Here is a 22,077-nt window from a genome sequence, read left to right on the forward strand (position 1 = left end):
AGCAATTGTGGGTGAACAAACAGCTGACCCGCGCACCACTAGTAACGTTAGCCTACATATATACATTAATAGCCACCAGGTGCCAAACATTTTCCTGGAAAGAGAACCTTAGACGTCCCCATGCCCAGTGCACTCAGTACCTCCTCCCCTCAGAGCAACGTGACAGGAATCAGGACACCGGATGATAAACAATATGTGCTGCTGGTCCTACAGACAATATACACGTACCGATGAGGTAGCAGCATCGGCTTAGGAAAATTGTTTACATATTCAGAGTAATAATGGCAACAGTTAAAAAAGATGACAGACTGACAAGTTCTCAGGGCTTCATGTGCGTTGGTTTTGCGGGAGTTTTCAGTAAAACTGTCACGTCGCCCCTGGAGGTGGTGAAAATCAAGAGTCAAGTGGGCACATTTCACTGTAAAAAAGGCTTTCTCCACAGCTTTCTTGTTGTCTACCAGAAAGAAGGCATACGAGGATTTTGGAAGGGGAACCTCGTCTCCTGTCTCCGCCTGTTTCCTTACAGCGCCGTCCATTTGGCAACATACAAACAGTGAGTGAATAAGCAATTTGGTGTGTTGTTTCTGAGTTATGAAAACGTTAATCTTAGACAAGTAGCTAGGTTGCTACTAGCTATAACTAACTATAACGTTACAGCTAGCTAGCCGTATAGTTAATTTAATTACCATGCTAGTTAGCTATATTCAACCAGGCTGATACTGCCTTTTGTCCCAAACATGCCCTACGTCTTTATACTGGGTTGACATATTTGCAAATACATATTATGATTACTTAGACGTCGTCTGCAGAACTGGTATAGCTAACGTTAGTCCCACACATTTCCATCCAATTCACTTCCGTTGTTTTTAAGATTATTGTGAGACACGCCTTCTTTCATTGTCCAATCAGACTGCTCTTAAATCTCATCCGAGTATGGTGTCACTTCATATCCAAACAAACTCAGAAGTAGTCATGTCTAACTTCTCGACGTTTATGGTTGTTGTACTCCCATTCGACCATGCCATGGTAACTGAGAAGATATGGTACATGGTGTTTTCTAATTCTAACGCTGACAGTAAGACCTCACGCGTCAGTGCATGGGCACATGTAAACTCGAACTCTGCCCCGCGCGCCAGGGAAATGTTATGTACATCGTGTTCCACGCAGGGGTTCCAAGAAGAGGGAAGCTCCTCTCCTTTCTTCAAAGTGCATATTTATTTAGTCAAGTTTACCATACTTTATGGCTGTTTATTAAATATCAGATGAGATTAACTGCAGATCTACTTCGACACCCATCTTAATTTTCGGACGTATGGTAGTGGATTCTCAATGGAGAACATCATGTTTACTTTCCTCGGTATGTTTACTCTATGAAACGTGCATTTGAACTGTTCTTGAATTAGATGCTCAGTCTGTTACAGTTATGTAACATACAGTTACTTACTACTAGAATTTCTGGCAGTATCTTGAAAAACCTGAAGCCATAATAATACATATATTCACTGGCTGTACCTGCCTCATGAATAATGTATGCAAAGATGAAAGTAAATACACTGCTCAAAAAAATAAAGGGAACACTTAAACAACACAATGTAACTCCAAGTCAATCACACTTCTGTGAAATCAAACTGTCCACTTAGGAAGCAACACTGATTGACAAAAATGTCACATGCTGTTGTGCAAATGGAATAGACAACAGGTGGAAATTATAGGCAATTAGCAAGACACCCCCAATAAAGGAGTGGTTCTGCAGGTGGTGACCACAGACCACTTCTCAGTTACTATGCTTCCTGGCAGATGTTTTGGTCACTTTTGAATGCTGGCGGTGCTTTCACTAGTGGTAGCATGAGACGGAGTCTACAACCCACACAAGTGGCTCAGGTAATGCAGCTCATCCAGGATGGCACATCAAGGAGGAGCACTGCCAGAGCCCTGCAAAATGACCTCCAGCAGGCCACAAATGTGCATGTGTCTGCTCAAACGGTCAGAAACAGACTCCATGAGGGTGGTATGAGGGCCCGACGTCCACAGGTGGGGGTTGTGCTTACAGCCCAACACCGTGCAGGACATTTGGCATTTGCCAGAGAACACCAAGATTGGCAAATTCGCCACTGGCGCCCTGTGCTCTTCACAGATGAAAGCAGGTTCACACTGAGCACATGTGACAGACGTGACAGAGTCTGGAGACGCCGTGGAGAACGTTCTGCTGCCTGCAACATCCTCCAGCATGACCGGTTTGGCGGTGGGTCAGTCATGGTGTGGGGTGGCATTTCTTTGGGGGGCCGCACAGCCCTCCATGTGCTCGCCAGAGGTAGCCTGACTGCCATTAGGTACCGAGATGAGATCCTCAGACCRCTTGTGAGACCATATGCTGGTGCGGTTGGCCCTGGGTTCCTCCTAATGCAAGACAATGCTAGACCTCATGTGGCTGGAGTGTGTCAGCAGTTCCTGCAAGAGGAAGACATTGATGCTATGGACTGGCCCGCCCGTTCCCCAGACCTGAATCCAATTGAGCACATCTGGGACATCATGTCTCGCTCCATCCACCAACGCCACGTTGCACCACAGACTGTCCAGGAGTTGGCGGATGCTTTAGTCCAGGTCTGGGAGGAGATCGCTCAGGAGACCATCCGCCACCTCATCTGGAGCATGCCCAGGCGTTGTAGGGAGGTCATACAGGCACGTGGAGGCCACACACACTACTGAGCCTCATTTTGACTTGTTTTAAGGACATTACATCAAAGTTGGATCAGCCTGTAGTGTGGTTTTCCACTTTAATTTTGTGTGACTCCAAATCCAGACCTCCATGGGTTGATAAATTTGATTTCCATTGATCATTTTTGTGTGATTTTGTTGTCAGCACATTCAACTATGTAAAGAAAAAAGTATTTAATAAGAATATTTCATTCAGATCTAGGATGTGTTATTTTAGTGTTCCCTTTATTTTTTTGAGCAGTGTATATTTTCAGATAGGCTCCTTTATAAAGATAATTAAGAACCAAAACATTGACCTCTGTTCTTGACTTTCCAGGATCGTCCACCTCCATATGGATGAATTGGGCTACGTCTCTCAGTGGAGGGCCATTTTTGCTGGTGGGCTAGCTGGTATAAGTGCAGCGCTGGCCACGTACCCTCTGGAGGTGGCAGAGACTCGCCTCATAGCTCAGAACTGCAGAGAGCCTACCTACAGGGGGGTGGTCCACACGCTTTCCAAGATATACCAGACCGAAGGCCTTCAAGCACTCTACAGGGGCTTCTCTCTCACAATCCTAGGTACGCACTTATGTCTGTATACTACAGAAATGTGGAGAAAGACATTCCTAAGAAAAGCCACACAATGGTTTAGTTATACCTTATTGTATCACTCTACATAAAGTTTGTCTAGTCTGCTTACTTGTGAAACACATTTCTTACAGCTTATAGAGCTTTCATTGTTTGAAATTTGGAACAGCCAAACAGAGAATATTTATATCATGATGATAAGTTTTTCTATGGGGCAGTGTTGACATAGCTAGTAACTGTGGATCTATTCTGCTACAGGTGCATTTCCCTTCTCTATTGGTTGCTATGCAGTCTACATAAACTTGGACAAGATGTGGCGGGAGCCCCAATTCCGGTTCACTGCCCTACAGAACTTCATCAATGGCTGCATAGCCGCAGGAGTGGCCCAAACCCTCTCCTACCCCTTTGAAACTGTGAAAAGGAAAATGCAGGTAAGTGCGCCCAACTCATTGGACCATTTTATGAGGCACAACCAGTTTGGTAATACAACATCCGTCCATATGGTGGTGCATTTGTACACATTTTTACCGGTACCTCTGACAAGTACATACCGGTAGTAAAAAACTTGTCCTTACACAGCAAAACAATTGCCCTTGATAAAGTAGCCTACGAGTGGATGCATTTTTTTTCTACTTTCTAAACAAAATGCAACATACAAACATACAAAAAATAGCCAAAAAAGATAGTCACGCTTTGAAAGTTTTAAACTAAGTAATAATACATCTTCATAGACTTTAACTACAATAACTGACCATAGTTATTGGCACATACCATACATTGGGCTGATGTATGAGTTCATGTCTCCCCTCACATGTCCTTCTCTGTATGTATGAGAGGACACACAGCGTTCAATAGGACTTCTATGAAGGACAGAATACTACATCCGTTTTTATCAATTTATTATTAGTGACCACAAGGTGCTGCGGCAGCTGAGAATGTGAATGCTGTTCAGGGTCTGCCTGGCTATAGAGAAGTTCTCTAAATATAGCTGACAGCTATCACACAGTGGACAAGCACAGTCACTCCAATTGAGAAGCCCATAAGACAAACTGCACCTCTCTTTAATTCCCTCTGTCTAGTTTCAGACACACAGAATTAATAAATATATTTTGTTCATGTTTTGTATAAAAGTATATCAGATTTTATTTGGGCCAAAACAAGAAGTTCAATTAGAAACGGATGACACAACCCACAAGCAAATATTTTTAAGGAAGCTTAAAGCATGGGTGCAGTTCTTGTTTCTTCAGCCAGCCAGTAACATACCATTTCCTTAACAAACTCAGCCTGTCGTGACTGGAAGTGTGTTGTCTTTGGGAGATGGTTATTGTCATGGATTAAAGTGCCCTCCAAGGTGGAGTGTTCATGCTTGACAAAAGGAAATGACAGTTTGTTTTTGGAACTTGTAAGATACCAATGTCCTGTCTGTGAGAGTACTGGGACCACACCCACATTTGCTCAGTTAATTTGGTTTCACATATATAACATTTTTGAGTGAAGAGTCATTGTAATGAATTACTTCAGTGCTGCAGTTAGGATATAGCTAGTCATGTGACATCCAAGTTACAAATGTCCCATAGCACAGATCCCTGGTTTGAGCAATTATTGTAAATGTCAGGAATTTCCATTCATAAAAATCATTCCATTCATTCCATAGTCTCTCTCCCCACATAAAAAAATACTACAGTTTACTATAGAACACTATATTACTTACTATGGAATTCTATAGTAATTTTTTWAATTTTATTTAACTAGGCTAGTCAGTTAAGAACATTCTTATTTACAATGACGGCCAAACCCGGACGACGCTGGGCCAATTGTACGGCACCCTATGGGACTCCCAATCACGGTCGGGTGTGATACAACCTGGAATCGAACCAGGGACTGTAGTGACGCCTCTTGCACTGAGATGCAGTGCCTTAGACCGCTGCGCCAGTATACTACACACTTGTATCCCTCATCATTTAGTGCTTTCTTTAGAATTTTTAGATCGATTGGACTGCTAGATAGCTTTGTCGATGCAGAAATTAGATCAAAACGGATTTGAGTTTTCCTGCATTAAAATCACAGGCCACTAGGAGTGCTGCCTTTGGATGAGCTTTTTCTTGTTGATTTACAGCCCTGTATACAGTTGAAGTCAGAAGTTTACATACACCTTAGCCAAATACATTTAAACTCAGTTTTTCACAATTCCTGACATATAATCCTAGTAAAAATTCCATGTTTTAGGCCAGTTAGGATCACCACTTGATTTTAAGAATGTGAAGTCAGAATAATAGTAGAGAGAATGATTTATTTCAGCTTTAATTTCTTTCATCACATTCCCAGTGGGTCAGAAGTTTACATACACTCAATTAGTATTTGGTAGCATTGCCTTTAAATTGTTTAACTTGGGTCAAATGTTTCGGGTAGCCTTCCACAAGCTTCCCTTTTTCCTCCAAACATAACGATGGTCATTATGGCCAAACAGTTCTATTTTTATTTCATCAGACTAGAGGACATTTCTCCATAAAGTACAATCTTTGTTCCCATGTGCAGTTGCAAACCGTAATCTGGCTTTTTTTATGGCGGTTTTGGAGCAGTGGCTTCTTCCTTGCTGAGCGGCCTTTCAAGTTATGTCGATATAGGACTCGTTTTACTGTGGATATAGATACTTTTGTACCTGTTCCCTCCAGCATCTTCACAAGGTTCTTTGCTGTTGTTCTGGGATTGATTTGCACTTTTCGCACCACAGTACGTTCATCTCTAGGAGACAGAACGTGTCTCCTTCCTGAGTGGTATGACAGCTGCGTGGTCCCATGGTGTTTATACTTGCATACTATTGTTTGTACAGTAGAATGTGGTACCTTCATGCATTTGGAAATTTGGGACCAAATTTTCCCATGTTGTCAAGCAAAGAGGCACTGAGTTTGAAGGTAGGCCTTGGAATATATCCACAGGTACACCTCCAATTGATCCAAATGATGTTAATTAGCCTATCAGAAGCCTCTAAGGCACAGTCAACTTAGTTTATGTAAACTTCTGACTTCAACTGTAGTTTGTTGAGTGCAGTCTTAGCTATACATCTCAGCGCCATTCGTTGTACTGCAGTCATGTCCGCAAAAACACTACAGTAAATAATACAGTATACTACAGTCATGTCCGCAAAAACACTACAGTAAATAATATAGTATAAAAATATAGTAATACTACAGCATTTAGACCATAGTATTCTTTTCATGTGGGTCACTACTTTGATCACACGCTTATGAGTTTGTCCCAAATATCTGTCATTCATTTATCCTAAATGCATGTATTTTATATTTTATGCTCTCTAGGGTCACTTTCCTAGTAACTGGAAATCTCTCATTACATAATGGAGTGTCATAACTCATCTAATCAGGAATCTTTGTCCTCCTCTCTTTCTCTCGCCAGGCCCAGAACCCTCGGCTTCCCCATTATGGTGGCGCTGATATCCACTTCACTGGAATGTTAGACTGCTTCAGGCAGGTGATCAGAAACAAGGGCATCCTGACACTGTGGAGTGGCATCACAGCCAACATGGTCAAGGTAGGACCACATAAGTCATGTTCCCATTTTTTTAATACATTAGCCTATTACTGTAATGATTTATTGCGCTCTACCCCCAACCCTCTACCAGTCCTCCTCAGTCTTGTCTGCTGTAGATATAGTGCAGTAATAGATATAGGAATATACAGCCAATGCACATTTATCAAACAATGCCATTTTTATATCAGAGTGAAACAGTAGAATGGCCCAGAACTTGGGAGATGGACCTTGAGAGAGATGTGCTTTGTGGGTAATTTATAACAAGCTGGCAGATGTGGATCATAGAACCGCATACAGTGCTCATCTTTCATCCCCAAATGGCTTTTCACGATGGCAGTGGAGTTGTTTTTTTACTGATCTAAAATCTCCCCTCATGATCAGTCTACAATTTACTTAAATTGTGTACTTTGTGGACAAGAAGATCATAACCAGGTCCTACTACTAGGGCAGATTTTAACCTAGCTCTTCACAGTTTATAGAGACCCTTCAAAAGCAATTGATCTGTTTGTCCTCCTCAGATTGTCCCCTACTTTGGCCTTCTCTTCAGCTGCTTTGAGATGTGCAAGCAGGTCTGTCTGTACCGCAACGGGTACATTGTGTCTCCATTGAGCTATAAGTTGGCACCGGGCGTGGACCAGAGCATGGGCCCTACTGAGGTGGAAGAAGTGAAACGGTACCTGAAGAATAGGAAGTTTCAGTCACAGCAAGGAAGTCGCTGGTGAAACTGGTGTAACAAATCCTGCAGAAGGGGATGATGACCATTGGTATAGGAACGTGTCTGAACTATCAAAAAGAGTCAGGAATATTTGTTGGAATGCAATACATTGAAGATGACAATTTGGTTGATGTCAGGTCTTTTACTGCTTTTTGTTTGTGAATTAGCAACCATTTCAGAATCAGAGGTAGATCCATTGATAGACAAATTATGCTGTATTGTTTTTTTAAAGTTGCAATGCAATCATAGGAATTGCACTTTTATACTTGACACATGGATTTTGTTTTTTACTGTTTTGTTCAGAGCAAGGTTATGGTATTTTCTATCGTTGTCATACAGTTTGACAGTATTTGATACTATTCCACTCATTCCACTCCAGCCATTACCAGGAGCTCGTCTTCCCCAATTAAGGTGCCACCAACCTCCTGTGTAATATGGTCGGCCTTACGTAAAGGTCATGAAGAGGAACACAAAGCACAAACCTGTTTATAAGATGGAATTAGCTTACTAATGCCAATCAACACTTTTCATTATGTACATTAGGTTGTCATGACTATTTTAACAGACTTGGGTATATCATATTTATATGCCTTAGTTTCCTTATTTATTATAAGGCTTATTTCACTGACTGTTTTAATTATGCGTGGTAGTTATTCACCCAAAGGATCTGATTGTGTCCTAGCCACTAATCAGTCACTAACTTTCATAGCACGTACTGTATGTATCATTGTGTTGTGAATCTAGCAATAAGATTGTAACTGAAGCACACCAATGTCACTGAGAATTAAGTTTACATGTACTGTATATGGTATGTAATACATTGGATTGATGAAACAATGAAAATCTCTGTTTTAGATTGAGATGATTCAGAATCATTGAAGTGAAATGTACTTGAACAGTCATTGTAATGGCTGATATTTGTACTGTACATCAACGCACAATTAGAGAAGTGAAAGAGGTGGCGCAAGAGAGGCTGATGTGTGGGCATCCTGACAAAACTACACTATATATACAAAAGTATGTGAACACTCCTTCAAATTAGTGGATTCGGCTGTTTCAGCCACACCTGACAGAGGTATAAAATTGAGCACACATCCATACAATCTCCATAGACAAACATTGGCAGTAGAATGGCCTTACTGAAGAGCTTTCCAACAAGTCAGTTCATCAAATTTCTGCCCTGGTCAACTGTAAGTGCTGTTATTGTGAAGTGGAAATGACTAGGAGCAACAACGGCTTAGCTGTGAAGTGGTAAGCCGCAGAATGGGACCGCCGAGTGCTGAAGCGTGTAAAAAAAAAAAAATGTCTGTCCTCAGTTGCAACACTCACTACCGAGTTCCAAACTGCCTCTGGAAGCAACCAGTTCGTTGGGAGATTCATGAAATTGGTTTCCARGGCCGAGCAGCAACACACAAGCCTAAGATCACCATGCACAATGCCAAGCGTCAGCTGGAGTGGTGTAAAGCTCGCCGCCGTTGCACTCTGGAACAGTGGAAATGTGTTCTCTGGAGTGATGAATCACGCTTCACCATCTGGCACTCAGACAGACGAATTTGGGTTTGGCAGATGCCAGGAGAACGCTCCAGTGAAGGGAAATCTTAACTCTACTGCATACAATGACATTATAGTCGATTCTGTGCTTCTAACTTTGTGGCTACAGTTTGGGGAAGGCCCTTTCCTGTTTCAGCATGACAATGCCCCTGTGCACAAAGCAAGCTCCATACAGAAGTGATTTGTCGAGATCTGTGTGGAAGAACTTGACTGGCCTGCACAGAGCCCTGACCTTAACCCTATCGAACACCTTTGGGGTGAATTGAAATGCCGACTGCGAGCTAGGCCATTCAGCTCTTGTGGCTGAATGGAAGCAAGACCATGCATCAATGTTCCAACATCTAGTGGAAAGCCTTCGCAGAAGAGTAGAGGCTATTATAGTAGCYAAGGGGGTACCAACTCCATATTAGTGCCCATGATTTTGGAATGAGATGTTTGACTAGCAGGTGTCCACATACACTACAAAGTATCACAGATTACAAAGGGAAACCCAGCCACGAGCTGCCCAGTGAGGTGAGTTTACCAGACGAGCTAAATGCCTTCTATGCTCGCAAGCAACACTGAACCGTGCATGAGCGCACCAGCTGTTTCGGATGACTGTGTGATCACATTCTCCGTAGTTGAGGTAAGACTTTTAAACAGGTTAYCATTCACAAGGCCACAGGGCCAGACAGCTTACCAGGACACATACTCAGAGCATGCACTGACCAGGTGGCAAGTGTCTTCACTGAAAGTTTCAACTTCTCCTTGGTCCAGTCTGTAATACCTACATGTTTCAAGTAGACCACCATAGTCCCTGTGCCAAAGAGCGCCAAGGTAACCTGTCTAAATGACTATTGCCACATAGCACTCACATCTGTAGACATTAAATGCTTTTAAAGGCTGGTCATGACTCACATCAACACTCTCAACCCAGACACCCTGGACCCACTACAATTCGCATACTTCCAACAGATCCACCGATGACGCAATCTATATTGCACCCCACACTGCCCTCCCACCTCGACAAGAGGAACACCTATGTGAGAATGCTGTTAATTGACTATAGCTCAGCGTTAATCACAATAGCTCATCACTAAGCTAAGGACCCTGGGACTGAACACCTCCATCTGAAACTGGATCCTGGACTTCCTGACGGGCCACCCCCAGGTGGTTGAGGGTAGGCAACAACACATCCACCATGCTGACCCTCAACACGGGGGCCCCTCAGGAGTGCGTGCTTAGTCCCCTCTTGTACTCCCTGTTCACCCAATGACTGCTTGGCTGCGCACAAATCCAACACCATCATTAAGTTTGCTGATGACACGACGGTGATAGACCTGATCACCGACCACAATGAGACAACCTATAGGGAAGAGGTCAGAGAACTGGCAGTGTGGTGCCAGGACAACATCTCTCCTTCAACATCAGCAAGACAAAGAAGAGCTTCAAGTTCCTCAGTGTCCACATCACTAAGGATCTATCATGGTCCACACACACACACTTGACAACACCTCTTCCCCCCTCAGGAGGTGGAAACGATTTGGCATGGGCCCTCAGATCCTCAAAACGTTKTACAGCTGCACCATTGAGAGCATCTTGACTGGCTGCATCACCGCTTGGTATGGTAAATGCTTGGCGTCGGACCGCAAGTCGCTGCAGAGGGTAGTGCGTTCACTGGGGCCGAGCTCCCTGCCATCCAGGACCTCTATACCAGGTGGTGTCAGAGGAAGGCCCTAGAAATTGTCAAAGCCACCCAAGTCATAGACTGTTGTCTCTGCTACTGCACGGCAAGCTGTACCAATGCACCAAGTCTGGAACCAACAGGACCCTGAACAGCTTCTACCCCCAAGCCATATGACTGCTAAATAGTCAGTTCGGGTAGGTATTTGGTTAAAGCTACAATATAAAACTTTGGGAAACCCCACAAAATTCACATAGAAATGTGAGTTATAGATCTGTCATACTCATTGAAAGCAAGTCTAAGAAGCAGTAGACCTGTTCTATGTGAGATATTTCTATGCTTCCCGTTAAGTTTTGTTTTTGTATCTTTTGGTTTTGTACACCAGTTTCAATCATCTGAAAATACAATCTTTTTGGTTATGGAAAAGATATTTCAGATGGGGCGGCAGGTAGCCTAGTGGTTAGAGCATTGGGCCAGTAACRGAAAGGTTTCTAGATTGAATCTCTGAGCTTACGAGGTGAAAATCTGTCATTCTGCCCCTGAACAAGGCAGTTAACCCACTGTTCCTAGGCTGTCATTGTAAATAAGAATTTGTTCTTAACTGACTTGCCTAGTTAAAAAATGGTAAAATGATTCTCAACACAATGAATGCTTGTTTTGTCACAAACTGAAATTAGGCAAACTTTTAGAATATTAGCAACCAGGTAATTGCGGAGCGATTTCTGCATAGTGCAGCTTTATCTATCTGCGTTGACCCTTTTTGGACMAACTTTTTTTTKAAATGTATAAACGCATATGCTGCTGTTACTGTTTTATTAACTATCCTGTTGCTTAGTCACTTTATTCCTAGATATGTACATATCTACCTCAATTACCTCGTACCCCTGCACATCAACTCGGTATTGGTACCCTGTGTATATAGCCAAGTTATCGTTACTCATTGTGTATTTATTATTACTTTTATTATTGTGTTATTACTTTTCTATTATCTCTTATTTCTCTGCATTGTTGGGAAGAGCCGGTAAGGATGTATTTCACTGTTCAAATTTTATTGGTCACATACATATTGTTAGCAGATGTTATTGCGAGTGTAGCGAAAATACGTCAAATTATTAGTGACATTATTAAAGTGACTAGTGTTCCATTTATTAAAGTGGCCAGTGATTACAAGTCTGTATGTAGACAGCAGCCTCACTGTGCTAGTGATGGCTGTTTAACAGTCTGATGGCCTTGAGATAGAAGCTGTTTTTCAGTTTCTCGGTCCCAGCTTTGATGCACCTGTACTGACCTCGCCTTCTGGATGGTAGCAGGGTGAACAGGCAGTGGCTCGGGTGGTTGTTGTCCTTGATGATCTTTTTGGCCTTCCTGTGACATCGGGTGCTGGAGGGCAGGTAGTTTGCCCCCGGTGATGCGTTGTGCAGACCGCACCACCCTCTGGAGAGCCCTGCGGTTGTGGGTGGTGCAGTTGCCGTACCAGACGGTGATGCAGCCGACAGGAGGCTCTCAGTTGTGCATCTGTAAAAGTTTGTCTGGGTTTTAGGTGACAAGCCAAATTTCTTCAGCCTCCTGAGGCTGTTGCGCCTTCTTCACCACACTGTCTGGACCATTTGTTTGTCTGATGTGTACGCCGAGGAACTTAAAACGTTCTACCTTCTCCACTGCTGTCCCTTCGATGTGGATAGGGGGGTGCTCCCTCTGCTGTTTCCTGAAGTCCACGATCATTTCCTTTGTTTTGTTGACGTTGAGTGAGAGGTTATTTTCCTGACACCACACTCCGAGAGCCCTCACCTTCACCCTGTAGGCTGTCTCATCATTGTTGGTAATCAAGCCTACTACTGTTGTTGTCGTCTGCAAACTTAATGATTAAGTTGGAGGCTTGCATGGCCACGCAGTCATGGGTGAACAGGGAGTACAGGAGAGGGCTGAGCACGTACCCTTGTGGGGCCCCAGTGTTGAGGATCAGCGAAGTGGAGATGTTTCCAACATTCACCACCTGGGGGTGGCCCATCAGGAAGTCCAGTACCCAATTGCACAGGGTGGGGTTGAGACCCAGGGCCTCAAGCTTAATGATGAGCTTGGAGGGTACTATGGTGTTGAATGCTGAGCTATAGTCAATGAACAGCATTCTTACATAGGTATTACTCTTGTCCAGATGGGATAGGGCAGTGTGATGGTGATTGGACCTATTGGGGCGGTAAGCAAATTGAAGTGGGTCTAGGGTGACAGGTAAGGTGGAGGTGACATGATCCTTGACTAGTCTCTCAAAGCACTTCATGATGACAGAAGTGAGTGCTACGGGGTGATAGTCATTGGTCTGCGCATGCTCTGAGGATGCGGATAGGGATGCCTTCTGGGCGGGCAGCCTTGCGAGGGTTAACACGTTTAAATGTCTTACTCACGTCGGCCACGGAATAGGAGAGCCCTCAGTCCTTGGTAGAAGGCCGTGTCGGTGGCACTGTATTATCCTCAAAGCGGGCAAAGAAGGTGTTTAGTTTGTCTAGAAGCAAGACGTCGGTGTCCGCGACGTGGCTGGTTTTCCTTTTGTAGTCCGTGATTGTCTTTAGGCCCTGCTACATACTTCTTGTGTCTGAGCCGTTGAATTGCAACTCCACTTTGTTTCTATATTGACATTTTGCTTGTTTGATTGCCTTGCGGAGGGAATGATTACTCTGTTTGTATTCTGCCATATTCCCAGTCGCCTTGCCATGGTTAAATACGTTTGTAAGTCTACGCCTGTTGTTTACGAAGAATGTGACAAATAAAATTGTATTTGAATTAAATTACTTTGCTAAACAAGGTGTGGCTTTCCTGAATATGAGTTGACTATGTATGTATGAATGACAACACAACTGTTCGTACTTATACAAAGGATATGAATGGAGCAATTGCTCCCTCATCATATTTGGCAGGACATTCAGAAGAATGTCTCTGATGGAAATGTTGAATACAGGTAACAGATTTATTGTTCACATGTAGTTCTTTCATGAGTTCTATCTCAAAGGCTCTGAGCAGCACACCCTGAGAAACCCCTAGTCTGGTGACTGTAACCTGATCTGCTAGTTCCCCTAGTCCCAGCTGACCTCACCACTACCACCTTACTACAGTAGGCCAATGTCATACAAGAAAGACAGCAACATTTTATTTTCCCAAAAGATGTAGGTTGTTGAATGGATATTTGAGGAGCAGATGCATTCTTTTTTTTTCCCTAAGGAAGTTTGATCACAGGACTGACTATCATTATCGTTATTGTCACTTAATTGTAAGACTAAGATGAGTTGTCAATGTCATAATAATATAACATCATTATGCCAATTATATCAATTATAATATCATTAGATTGCTTGACCGTGGTATATAATCTATCTCAAATCAAATTTTATTGGTCACATACACATATTTAGCAGATGCTATTGTGGGCAGGGGCGAAAATCTGATATCAACCTTGGAGGGGACAATTACATGACATTTTCTCAGGAGCAATTCCTGAGGGGGACACCAAAAGTAGTGCTGTAACACATAGACTATGTTGTAATATGTTAAATGTATATTGAGGGACCATAATCACTACTACTGGATAATTGTTAGGTACAGTAGTTAACTGAAGGTTTGTCCCAACTTGTTTAAATCATTATAATACTACTAATATTAATAGTTATAGCAGTGTTCCTTATCAGTGCAGTGTTCCTCTCTCTTGAAACGTCAACACTCTGTTTGCAAGAGTTTGCGGTTCTATAAATTGTGGGTGTGGCTGATATGGTTCTGTGTCATCACTGAGGTAACTGGACGATGCTGTGCCACTGTCCCCTATACTAGTGCTGCTGGCAACAAGGGTGACACCTGGTCCTGCCGTGGCTGTGACACTGCCCTCTGAAGTCTCTCTCCTTGGCTCTTTCCCTTTCACCACCCTCACTGACTCACAGTCTGTCTCCTAGAAAAGAAATAAGGTGTTTGCTGTACTCCTAACTACCGGTACCCAAAACTACACAATTAATCACAACAGCAATACCATTGCCTTAAACAAATCTTGGTTCAGTCACCAGTTTAAGTTGAGAGTGGGGGTATCCATGGCATTTTCCAATTATGTCCCTATTTTACAAATCAAAAAAATTGAGAACCTTTCATAATGTTGCCAAACAAAGACTCAACAAACTTACCTGAGACTCCCTGTCTCTGCCAGTCTGTCCCTGCKTATCTGTCCCCAGCTCTGCTGTCTGTGTGCCATCTGTTGCCTGCTCTGCCTAATGACATCATTGTGAAACATTTCCATTAGCATTTCACTTCTTTCTTATGAACATTTTATCAACTGGTCTTTGAGATATTAGGCTACTAGAGTTCTTACTTTGCGTTTTGGTGTACTGAAAAATACTCTGATGTCCGTCTTTTTTTACTTTTTTCTGACATTTTTCTACCTGGCTGGCTGGCTGGCTGACCGGTCTAGCTGCACACACACACATTTACACAACACATGCTGCAACGTTTTGAAATTTTAACCTAGTTTGTTTCATATTGGCAGGCTTCCAACAATAGCTGAATTTGCAAAGCTAGCGAGCACCAATTCCGTTTCTGTGGTGTTTGCTATAATCTTTGCTACCTGGTTAAAGGTGAAAAAAAACAAAATTCACTAGCGACAATTTTGCTTTTGCAACGAGACCATTAAATATATTTAAGASAATGGTATAAGAGAGTGTAGTTCTGTTCAGTTTGGACTTCAGTTTATCGCTAACCTTATCACAGGGACTTTGAAGCACTACAGCTGSATGCTAATCTTGGAATAAACTGACGATAGCAAATATTCCATCTTTGACGACGCCACATAAATGGAATAGGTACTAGCTAGCTTGATAGTTAATGTTTGCTTTAGTTTGCGCGCTAGCTCTGCAAATTCAGCTAGCGTGTGAACCCTGCAACATTAAAAAAATATATACATTGCTATGGCGCGATTGACTGGATTACCTCACGTCAGTTACGTACACTGAGTGCCTTTCGGACAGTAGATACGAACCCTCTATTACCTTGCAAGCTAAAGAACTGGCAGTGGATCAAATCATTGTGGGGCAAAGGGCGGGGGGGTCGCAATCTTGTGAAACTTAAAAACGCGCTATTAAGTGTCTATAATCAGCACAAGTGCTTTCATTGCGTATTATTAATATTATTGAAATTACATAGTTATGTTTACAATGATATATTGTGGGGGACAAATCATATTTTTCCCAGGATGGGGGGGTCGTGTCCCCCCCGTCCCCCCTGGGATTTCCGCCTATGATTGTGGGTGTAGCGAAATGCTTGTGTTCCTAGCTCCAACAGTGCAGTATTATCTAACAATTCACATATCTAAAAGTAAAAGAATGGAATTAAGAAATATATAAATAGATATTGTGAGGAAATGCAGTCAAGGACATTTTAAACTGGTAGTGAATGGGATGACCTTTTCCCCCCTATATAAGCACCCTCTCACATCTGATCATTAACTCAAAGTACACAGGAGTTTCAGCCAAAGATGATGGATCACTCAGGCCTATACCATTGAGAAAAAATATATATTTATGTTTACTTAAGGGGGGTGGCTCTCCCATAGGCACCAATGCCATTGCAGCTGGGTCTAGTATACTCAGGCTGCGTTTATACACGCAGCCCAATTCTGATATTTTTTCCACTAATTTGACTTTTAACCAATCAGAGCTGATCTGATTGTTCAAAGGACCAATTAGTGGGAAAAAATATCAGAATTGGGCTGCCTGTGTAAACGCAGCCTTCCTCTGTCTGTTTCAGCTACTCCAAGCTTCCATGCTTTTCACATGACCTTGGGTCCAGAACTCACCAACCAAAAGCTTGGTTGGTAAAGCATAATCAAGGTGTGTCAAGTGTCATTCACAACCATGTAGGCCTACTTAGCCAGCAAKCTATTGAATGACATCAACTCAAAATTAGCCATTTTAAACCTTGGATAACTTTAATGTTATCACATTTAATATTATAGGCCAGTATTTAATGTATGATATTAATTAAATGTTTATTTTGAAAGAAAGAAATACTCTTGGACACAGGCCAACAACACAGCTGAATTCATGAAGGCAGGACAAATTTCTCAGGCCAGGGGACGTTCATAAAAACATCGTCTCCGCCCAGTAAATCCACCAGCGCACCAATGGCATGCCGCCTTTCAGCTCCCGCTTTGTCTCGCGAACACAGTGGTATTAAATCCGCTCTCAACTAAACGTATCGGCCATTTCGACTGAGCCGGCATATCTCAGCAGTCTTTGGTTGAGCGGGAAGGTTTCCGTGTATCAACGTCCCCGATAACAACAAAAAAATGAATGAGACCGTCGTCTCGTTCGGTAAGGACTTCCTGGCTGGTGGTATTTCCGCTGCCATCTCCAAAACAGCTGTAGCTCCTATTGAAAGAATCAAGCTTCTGCTTCAGGTAAGTTTGACTGGCTTTTCAGAAATGAACTTTAGCTATGAAAGGGATTCGTTTGGTACTAGCTGGCTAAGTTACTAACGTAACTCTCGTACTTGCCATTTAGTTTATATWTTTTTTAATTACTAGGGTTACCTASCTAACTAGCTTCTGTAACTTAGCTAACGTAATGTCATTGGTGCCTTGCAAGGTTGAAAAGATGCGAGTGACTCGTCCATTTTGGTTTATCTTGGGACTGTCAGTTCAGCAGCAAACCGGTGTCTGTGTCTTGTCTGGATATTTGGCTAACGTTAACTACTTTGCTTGCAGCAAATGACAAACGTCATTATGCAACCACGTAACGTTGAGTTTTTAAAGACTCCGTATATGTGTTATGCTCATTGGCATTCCTACTTACTAGTTATTTGTTCACGAGCTAGTTTGGACATTGAACGTCGTTGTGTCCTCCGTCATCAAATTACGTAACTAGCAGTTACTAGGCCCGAGAAGTTGCCAAGGTCGTAGTAAGGGGAGGCTTCATCCTGTGTTTAGCTGAGGCCTAGCGAGAACCAATCTAGTGCTGAGGAGGCGCGTCCTTATGGTGGATGGAATGTGGAAAGGCAAAGTGCTTGGTGCTGATGGACAACATTACCTAGCTTGCTTCTTGTCTATATGATTTTAGCTACTATTAGCCGTGTATCCACAATGTTGCCAACATTTAATTACTATGACTGGTATTGTTAGGGGTGTTGGCTTAGTTGACCTAGTTGGCTAAGGACATTGAATGCTTGAAGCATACCTGTTACACTTTTATTGATAAAGGTAGGCCTTGTCCTCTGTATCTTTGTCATTAAACCGCTGTTGCCTTTTCTCTTCAAAAATATTGTATGAAGACTGAGCGTTGGCTTTTGATGTGTTTGTGAATACAGGTGCAACATGCTAGCAAACAGATCACCGTTGACAAGCAGTACAAGGGTATCATGGATTGCGTCGTCCGTATCCCCAAGGAGCAGGGCTTCCTGTCGTTCTGGAGAGGRAACTTGGCCAACGTCATCAGATACTTCCCCACCCAGGCCCTCAACTTTGCATTCAAGGACAAATACAAGCAAATCTTCCTGGATGGCGTGGACAAGAAACAGTTCTGGAGGTACTTCGCTGGTAACCTGGCCTCTGGCGGTGCTGCTGGCGCTACCTCCCTGTGTTTTGTGTACCCCCTCGACTTTGCCAGAACCCGACTGGCTGCTGATGTCGGCAAGGCCGGTGCTGGGCGTGAGTTCAACGGCCTGGGCGACTGCTTGAAGAAGATCTACAAGGCTGACGGTCTGAAGGGCCTGTACCAGGGATTCTCCGTGTCGGTCCAGGGCATCATCATCTACAGAGCATCTTACTTCGGCGTCTATGACACAGCCAAGGGTGAGTCCATGGACTGCTCTGAGTACAGGCCTCAATCCTCATGTCTGAGAAGAACTGCAAGTGTGTGTTTGTTTCACAAATCTAAAGTCTGTTTTAATCTGCTTGGTTTCTCTGTAGGCATGCTGCCAGATCCCAAGAACGCAAGCATCTTGGTCAGCTGGGCCATTGCTCAGTCTGTGACTGCAGTCGCTGGTCTTACATCCTACCCCTTCGATACTGTCCGTCGTCGTATGATGATGCAGTCTGGACGTAAAGGAGGTAATTATCAACTTTTGAACACTTGTCTGTATTTTAGTTTKAAGTTATGTATTCACTGTCATGCTATCCACCAACGGTGGGCAACTGCTTGAGTAACATTCAGCCAAGGCAGAGGTATGACCTGTGTTGCTTTTGTTTTGCAGGTGACATTATGTACACTGGCACCATTGACTGTTGGAAGAAGATTGCGAAGGATGAGGGCGGCAAGGCCTTCTTCAAAGGAGCCTGGTCCAATGTTCTCCGAGGCATGGGTGGTGCCTTCGTGCTGGTCTTGTACGATGAGTTGAAGAAGGTCCTCTAAACTGTTTTTAGATGTCTCCCCATAAATGTTTAAACTGTAACATAACTTGTACATTTGGAAGGACTGTCAAATTCCACCTTATTTATAGGGACCAACTAGTATGTTTGTGCTAGTTGTACTGGAGAAATCGGTTTTGCGCTTTTAATTTGCCCAATGTTTATTTCTGTTTTCCCCTCCAGAATGTCATTCCCATTAAAAAAAAAAAAAGTTACTATGCCAGGTCTTCAAATGTCATCCTGTTTTGTCCAGATGGCCTGTTTCTAGTCAATACTGTAAAAATAAAGGCAACCTACTGAATGAACCTACAATGAGCTTTCCACTTAGTTTGTGTTTCTTTGGCAGTAGCATCACTGAATGGCATGTAGTGTTACTCCTGGCTTCTCCCTGGTGTGGTTTCTCTTGAGAGCCAGCTGGTGTCTTATTCGTTGAGGTGTAATCTTAAGAGCTGGGTTGTCCTTGACAGTTATGGTTGGGCTCCAGCCAAAGTCAGCTGACTGGCGCTTGGACTGGGTGGGTGTAATCTATAAACTGGTGATAAGGTTCTAAACATGGACGGTGAGAAACTGCTACAGAGTCTTGTGGCATGAAGTCTGTGGCTTGTTTTTACCTGGCTCAAAAAGCATATTTGAGCAGAATTTACTCAAACGAAGTAACTGACATCCACTTCTGAGAGGAATGCTAGGATTATCTGTTGCGAAGTGGATTACTTCAGGCTTCGAAATATACTCTTCGTTCTCTCAAGCTGGATGCTGGACCGTTACCTGTATGTGGAGCCAACTGTTTATAAAATGACAATCCTGCTCAAAGATTGATGTTGAACGTGAGTTTGACTGGGTGCCAATCTACACTGCTCCAGCAAGTAGACTGCAGAGTAGCAAACTCAACCCTCCCTTTTTAGAGAAATTAGCTGGAAAATGTTGGGTGAACTTTGGAATAAAGTACTAGGAAATAGTGGGTGCTGACATGTTAAGTCTGAGACTCGATCCTGCACTAGGGACATTGCTGAGAAATTCCTCCAGATAGCGGCAGCTGTTAAATGGGAGCCTATCCAAACTCATGTCATCAAGAAGTCAGAAAGCGCCTTAACTTTTCACAACTACACCGTTAAGACTTCGGGTAATCAGTGCTGGCTGCAATATCCGGTTGTAATCCTGTCCTTGGGTTACTTTCACCAGCTAATGTAAACTACCGGAGTAGGCAGGCCAATGTCATGCTCTTTGTAGACATGGTATTGTCTACAATGTTCTTCAATGGAGGACACTCTTAATTTAGCTCTCAATGCCTCTCAGATTACACATGATTTACCCAGCAGGGTATGGAGTATCTAATTTTCCTTGGGCTGCTGGGAGTTAGGAAGTCATCCTTGGCATCAGCATTGCTTTAGTGACACACCAAATATGGTCCTGACTGGTGATTTACCCAAATCGTTGGTAAGTAACTTCAAATGTTTCAGCATGCCCTTTCCACTTCTGCATCATTACAGCTGAAATAGGAGGCATATGTGAGTTGTTTAGGTAACACCCATTTGAGGTCATTGGTGAGAGCTCAGATAAGCATGTTTTCAGTAGTACCACACCTTTGGACTTCTAAACTTTAGTGTCTTATGGTCTATTGCAGATTGAAAGAACCACACTAAAACCAATATTACAATTACTCACAGTATGGGCTGTTATGTAAGAGGCAGATTATTGCAGTAAGGTTATTTACAGGTGAAACTGGTTTGATCTGCCCTTAACGGGTGTCAACCTAATGTCAAAGAACAGATCCTGCTGATGGATCACATGGTTTTAGCAGATTACTCATCACCACTGGGGGCATATGCTCTGCTGCGGTTTCATAATTCTGTCCTGCTGAATGACGTCATTTACACGTCTCTGCTCGTCACTGAAATGAAAGGAATGTGATTATGGAACCGCAGCATTGGTTTCAAATCAGATCGGTGACTTAAATAAAWAAATAAAAAWATATATATAGCCAATTAGCTGCTTCACTACAGCACCTTAGAGTTAAGTAAACATGTAGGATCTGAACGTCTTTTTATGCACCGTTTTACCATCGCCAGTATGGTTCATGGTTACCTGCCAGCTCATAGAAATGCAGAGAGTGACATCATGTGGTGAATCTGTTATTTGCATTTGATCTATTCCCTTCTACACACTGTTGGTAGAGTGGGTCACCAACAACAAAATCGTAAGTGGAGCAAAAGCATTCCTTGACATTTTGCATTTTATTTCTATGATAAATCTATAGTGCTCAAATGAAATTCCTTGAGCAATTCTTTTGTTTACAAATTTATATAATTTGTTTACAAAGTCTCATGACAACAAAACAATGGTCCTTAGTTTTWGGGTTATGATAAAGTAAGAGTTGTGCTAATGAGGTATCTTATTGAGAAAGGTATAGTTAGTGTGTAACAGATTCCCAGGATTTTAACTTGCTCACAAAAATATATTGCGGCCATTAAGCATACCAAATTTAAAAAACCATAGCAACTTTGGTTGGCCTGGTGATCAGTGGCCTCCTTCATGTTTCGAAGCTGCACTTGTACAACTGTTCATGTAGCCATAACACGTAATTGTTTTCATAGGTCAGATCAGTGCCCAGTTCAGGCCGCACATCCTGAACAGTCTCAGATCTCTGTTTGGCACTACACTTGCAATTTGTGGTTAATTAAACAAAAATACAGCACAGGCTTGGATCCACCAAGGGGGGAAAAAGTGTCATTATGGTCGTAATATCCAATTAACTTTAAAACATTGATGGGAAAACATAAGGATTTTTTMGGGGGGGGAAACAAAGAGATGTTATCCCCCCTGTATGTGAATGTACTACTAGACATGGACTTACATGGTATTACAGCCTAACTGAGGTCAAATCAGATTTATTTGGTTCTCTCAATAGCTATTGAACCAAGCATGCCATGACTATGAAGATGGTATATTCTGAATCGG

At 42.8% G+C, this 22,077-nt stretch overlaps 2 protein-coding genes across 2 annotated transcripts; both read left to right on the forward strand.

Annotated features, from left to right (window-relative positions):
- Positions 1 to 8,386, forward strand: slc25a43 (solute carrier family 25 member 43). The gene is made up of 5 exons (XM_023989899.2): positions 1 to 553; positions 3,032 to 3,273; positions 3,541 to 3,713; positions 6,694 to 6,828; positions 7,347 to 8,386. The coding sequence occupies exons 1-5, from the start codon at positions 282 to 284 to the stop codon at positions 7,548 to 7,550; spliced, it is 1,026 nt and encodes a 341-aa protein (XP_023845667.1). The 5' UTR covers positions 1 to 281; the 3' UTR covers positions 7,551 to 8,386.
- Positions 8,387 to 16,970: 8,584 nt separating this feature from the next.
- slc25a5 (solute carrier family 25 member 5) lies at positions 16,971 to 19,434 on the forward strand. Its single transcript, XM_023989900.2, has 4 exons — positions 16,971 to 17,178; positions 18,084 to 18,567; positions 18,685 to 18,825; positions 18,969 to 19,434. The coding sequence occupies exons 1-4, from the start codon at positions 17,068 to 17,070 to the stop codon at positions 19,124 to 19,126; spliced, it is 894 nt and encodes a 297-aa protein (XP_023845668.1). The 5' UTR covers positions 16,971 to 17,067; the 3' UTR covers positions 19,127 to 19,434.
- Positions 19,435 to 22,077: the final 2,643 nt, after the last annotated feature.

The sequence above is a fragment of the Salvelinus sp. IW2-2015 genome, linkage group LG6.2, assembly GCF_002910315.2.
Source record: "Salvelinus sp. IW2-2015 linkage group LG6.2, ASM291031v2, whole genome shotgun sequence".
NCBI lineage: Eukaryota > Metazoa > Chordata > Actinopteri > Salmoniformes > Salmonidae > Salvelinus > Salvelinus sp. IW2-2015.